This window comes from Mytilus trossulus, chromosome 8, assembly GCF_036588685.1.
Source record: "Mytilus trossulus isolate FHL-02 chromosome 8, PNRI_Mtr1.1.1.hap1, whole genome shotgun sequence".
Taxonomy (NCBI): Eukaryota; Metazoa; Mollusca; class Bivalvia; order Mytilida; family Mytilidae; genus Mytilus; species Mytilus trossulus.
Genome location: NC_086380.1, coordinates 72,684,833 through 72,689,963, shown reverse-complemented (window position 1 = coordinate 72,689,963; position 5,131 = coordinate 72,684,833). Strand labels below are relative to the sequence as shown.

Below are 5,131 nucleotides of genomic sequence, written 5' to 3'. Positions count from 1 at the left end.
TATTTGGATGGAGAGTTGTCTCATTGGCACTCACACCACATCTTCCTATATCTACTTATAGTTCATCAAATTTGATTGAGTACTGATCGTTCATGTGTAATTCTAACAAAGTTTAGTTTACGATGCGATGCCTGATTTTTTATGGTCATTACTCTACAGTTACTTTGCGGAATGCGCTTTGCTCATTGTTCTGTGACCTATACCTACTAACCTCTAGTTTTTCTGGTGCAAAATTGTCTCATTAGCAATCATATCACATCTTCTGAATTTAAATTATTTATATCAAATCGTAAAAAAATATCAAATTTTGAAATGTTTTCTTGATATTCAAAATAACAGCCGTATTATGATAACATATTATAATTTATTTGAACCTTATAACTAATAACTCAATATTCGCAATAGTTTCAAATCAGATTAAATATATATTTCAGATTTACTCGACCTAGATATGGACTAGAAACAGTTTTGATGATTACCGAACAGTGGTATACTACTGTTGCCTTTATTTATGATGATGAAATTGACTATGTTGATGTCGTCGAGGCATTTGTTGAAAAAATTAACTTATTCAAAAAGAATCTGCTCTCCGTTTTATCAAATACGATCTGGTTTGATTTTGTAAAAATGCACACTAAAAAAGTAGTAACTAAAATAACAAGGTAATCGGTATCATGCCAACCATCTTGTTTTAAGAATCTATACCGTTTGACAACAGATTTATCATATTTATGATGTTACGTGTCTTCTTATTGGCTGACGTCGTTTTGTTTATCATATCAACACAATTGTGTCATGTGACCATGCCGTCATCAACGTTTTTCCATGATTTATACCGATTTAAAATGGAATTTAGAACTAAATTATAAAAGATACCTGTAATATTTTGTCAGTCTATTCGAAATAACATAAAAAATGTGGTCACATTGTTAAATAACCCTCTACGCGCGTTAATTTTCTGATTTTTGTTTGTTTGTTATTTCTCCATAGACAGAAAAAATATTACAGTCGTTCCTTAATTATTCGTCTCCTGTCGATCATATGAGTTGTGTTGCAATATTTCCGTATCAATGCTATGTGTTCAGTTTGTCGTACATTGAACTCTTGAATGTGTGATAAATATTTTTCTGCCTTCTAACATGATTTTGTGATTACTTTTAATGTACCAAAATCAGACATGGGGTGAGTGACATTGAAATAAAATGCATTGTATAACAATTTTTGTGACAAAAGCATGCATCAAATAACATTTACTTTTGCAATGTAATACATTGCATTTCACATTACATTTGTAATTATAATTATCAAGTGAAAAAGAATGTCACAATAGATTCTAACATATTCAATAGCTATTCTTTGTAGATATCTTAAATGTGAGTATCAATTAAAATGCTTATTCAATACAACTATTACATTTTAACATCCTTAAGGGTGTCAAGGTAAACGAATTTCAGAGTTGAAGTTTAATAATTTTTTTTTAATTTCACTCTATAAATAACTTTTTGTTTTATTAATTTCAATCAAAAATATAAACTTAAATTAATAATACATTCGCCCCATGTCTGATTAAGACAAGTTAAGAGTATTTGATCCATACAAATATTGCTCACTATTTTTATGTGTTATTTATAATGGCATCATGAAGGAATCGTTATTTGATATGTATAATGAAAATAATACGAAAAACAAACCGGTCTGGGAAAACATATTTGAAACCTGCGGAATCAATCGAGGTACACCTATAATCAAAATGAAAACAGTTTTGGACAGCATAGTCGGAACTTACGTAATGAAGATAGGAAACGAATATAGGGTGATACATGACCAAATGTTTGATTTTATGTGCTGCTATTTTGATTACAAGGATCCAATGATCAGATGTATATTACGTTATTCAGACATTCGAGTTTTCAATCAACGAACACAGCTAGAATCTATTAATGAACAACATGGCAAATTTACTATAATGATATCAAAGAAGCATGAAAAAGAATATTATGAGAGAATAAAGAATGAGATACAACTTGGAAAGATGAATCAATGTTTCTATAATACACAAATGAAGTATGAAGTTTATAGAACTTCTTTCCTCAAAACATTAAAGTCGATAGACGACACGGTTTTTAATCGATTAAACGTTACAAATGCAGATTCAATTGAAACAATGGCATTTGAAGATTGTTCAGATGATGAATATCAGCATGATTGTTGTGATTCTGATGATTATGAGGATGATAATGACGATGATGAAGGACCTTTTATAAAATCATGCTTACGAGGATATTATGATATAGTTCAATACTTTATTTCTAAAAGTGTTGATAGAAAGAGTTGTGACTCGATTCATTCACCTCTGACTGCTGCCTGTAAGGGAGGAAATGAGAAGATAGTACAGTTACTTATAGACAAAGGATGTGATGTTAACCAGGTTGTTTGTTGGGGATTTACACCTCTGACTACTGCTTGTATTGGGGGGAAATGAGAAGATAATACAGTTACTTATAGACAAAGGAAGTGATGTTAACCAGGTTGATTTTTTGGACAACACACCCCTGACTGCTGCCTGTAGTAGAGGAAATGAGGAGATAGTACAGTTACTTATATGCAAAGGAAACAATGTTAACCAGGCTTATGGTAGGGGATATACACCTCTGACTACTGCCTGTCGTGGAGGAACTGTGGAGATAGTAAAATTACTTATAGACAAAGGAAGTGATGTTAACAAGGTTGATTATAGGGGATATACACGTCTGACTGCTTCCTGTATTGGTAGAAATGAGGAGATAGTACAGTTACTTATAGACAAAAGAAGTTATGTTAACCAGGTTGATGGTAGTGGAAATACACCTCTGACTGCTAGCTGTTTAAAAGGAAATAAGAAGACAGTACAGTTACTTATAGACAAAGGAAGTGATGTTAACCAGGTTGATGATAGGAGATATACACCTCTGACAGCTGCCTGTAAGGGAGGAAGAAATGAAAAGATAGTACAGTTACTTATAGACAAAGGAAGTGATGTTAACCAGGTTGATGGTATGGGATATACATCTCTGACAGCTGCCTGTAAGGGAGGTAATGAAAAGATAGTACAGTTACTTATAGACAAAGGAAGTGATTTTAACCAGGTTGATGGTAGGAGATGTACACCTCTGACTGCTGCCTGTAGTTGGAGAGATGCGAAGATTGTACAGTTACTTATAGAAAAAGGAAGTGATGTTAACCAGGTTGATGGTAGGAGATATACACCTCTGACTGCTGCCTGTATTACTGGAAATACAAAGATAGTACAGTTACTTATAGACAACGGAAGTGATGTTAACCAGGTTGGTGTTAGTGCATATACACCTCTGATTGCTGTCTGTATTTATGAAAATACACAGATAGTACAGTTACGTATAGACAACAGAAGTGATGATAACCAGGTTGGTCGTATGGGATATACACCTCTGAGTGCTGCCTGTATTAGTGGAAATGAGAAGATAGTACAGTTACTGGTCCGAGAACACAATTAATTCGTAGTGCATTTCTTTTAGAACATAAATGAAAATAAAAAAAATCCCACCTGCGCTTTCTCAAAGAAACTTTTACAGTGTGTTGTACTACTTTTTGGACAAATTATATCAAATTTATAGAAAACTTCATCGCCTCTAACTCAAAATATGGACAATTTTATGTTTAGGGCGTCTTGAAATCTTTTGACAGCTTCCGAAGTGCTCATTTTCAACCTTTTTCAGCTGGACCAAATCACTACTTTCCTTTAAAATTCTGGACCCAAATTTTTTTACAGTGTAATTTCATCCCCCTACTTACAATTTGAGGCATTGCACATGGAGAAATAAATTTGGAAGAGGTATAAAAATTAATGGCAAGTAACCCACTGTCAACACTAGGGACTATATTTGTGAACAACGAAAATCAAGGGACGACAATGGTGGTCTCGGACCATATATAGAAAAAGGATGTGATGTAAACCAGGTTGGTTATATAGGATGTACACCTCTGACTGCTGCCTGTAGTGGAAAAAATGAGAATATAGTACAGTTACTTATAGACAACGGAAGTGATGTTAAACAGTTTGGTAGTAGTGGATATACACCTCTGACTGCTGCCTGTAGAGAACTGAGAAGACAGTACAGTTACTTATAGACAAAGGCATTGATGTTAACCAGATGGATGGTTTGGGATACTGTGGATTCATTATTATTCGTTGGATACCAATTTTCGTGGATTTCGTGGGAACAGACGAACCACGAAATTAAATGTTCAACGAATACCAAATTTTCTATAGGCTTGTATGCAGATTTCTCCAAAACCACGAAATTAAATATCCACGAACATATAAGTTTTCCTCAATCCACGAAAATTGGTATCCACGAAAATAAATGAATCCACAGTATACACCTTTGACAGCGGCTTGTAGTGAAGGACATGAGAAAATAGTACAGTTACTTATAGACAAAGGTTGTGATGTGAACCAGGTTGATCATATGGAATATACACCTCTGACTGCAGCCTGTAGAGAAGGAAATGAGAAAAGTTCAGTTACTTATAGACAAAGGAATTGCTGTAAACCAGGTTGGTAGTAGTCTATATACACCTCTGACAGCTGCCTGTAGAGAAGGAAATGAGAAGATAGTACAGTTACTTATACACAAAGGAATTGATGTTAACCAGGTTGATGAAATGGGAGAGACACCTCTGACAACTGCTTGTAATAAAGGAAATGAGAAGATAATGCAGTTACTGATAGACAAGGAAAGTAATATTAATCATATGGATGATAAAGAGCAGATATCTCTGACAGCAGTGTGTGGGGAAAGACATGAGGTGAAAGTACAGTTACCTATAGACAAAGGAGTTGATGATATTTGAAGTCGACCAGGTTGATGGAACGGGCTGACACCTTTGACTTATGTTGGTAGTGCAGGACATGAGGAGATATTACAGTTACATATAGACAAAAAAATGCGAGGATAGCTAAGCTGACAGTTTGGATAAACCCCCTCAAAAATAAGTGATGTAACTGTTAACAAGACACTCTTGCTAATTACCCGGTAAGCAGGCTAGTAAATAAATGAGGATACTCACTTAAAAATGATATCACATGATTAATAAGGAATCCACAGTAAAT

At 34.1% G+C, this 5,131-nt stretch overlaps 2 protein-coding genes across 2 annotated transcripts; both read left to right on the top strand.

Moving 5' to 3' along the window:
- The first annotated feature begins 1,750 nt into the window (after nt 1-1,750).
- On the top strand, nt 1,751-4,146 carry LOC134727968 (ankyrin repeat and KH domain-containing protein 1-like). Its single transcript, XM_063592365.1, has 3 exons — nt 1,751-2,428; nt 2,529-3,482; nt 3,976-4,146. The coding sequence occupies exons 1-3, from the start codon at nt 1,751-1,753 to the stop codon at nt 4,144-4,146; spliced, it is 1,803 nt and encodes a 600-aa protein (XP_063448435.1).
- Nucleotides 4,147-4,527: 381 nt separating this feature from the next.
- On the top strand, nt 4,528-4,872 carry LOC134727967 (protein fem-1 homolog CG6966-like). The gene has a single exon (XM_063592364.1). It carries the CDS (start codon nt 4,528-4,530, stop codon nt 4,870-4,872), a length of 345 nt encoding a protein of 114 aa, XP_063448434.1.
- Nucleotides 4,873-5,131: the final 259 nt, after the last annotated feature.

Excerpts from the sequence above, each read along its gene's own strand:
- LOC134727967 (XM_063592364.1), top strand. The coding sequence starts at position 4,528 with ATGAGAAAAGTTCAGTTACTTATAGACAAAGGAATTGCTGTAAACCAG.
- LOC134727968 (XM_063592365.1), top strand. The coding sequence starts at position 1,751 with ATGAAAACAGTTTTGGACAGCATAGTCGGAACTTACGTAATGAAGATA. Across the intron at positions 2,429-2,528 it reads AAGGATGTGATGTTAACCAG|GTTGATTTTTTGGACAACAC; the intron begins GTTGTTTGTTGG and ends GATGTTAACCAG. Across the intron at positions 3,483-3,975 it reads TTAGTGGAAATGAGAAGATA|GTTGGTTATATAGGATGTAC; the intron begins GTACAGTTACTG and ends GATGTAAACCAG.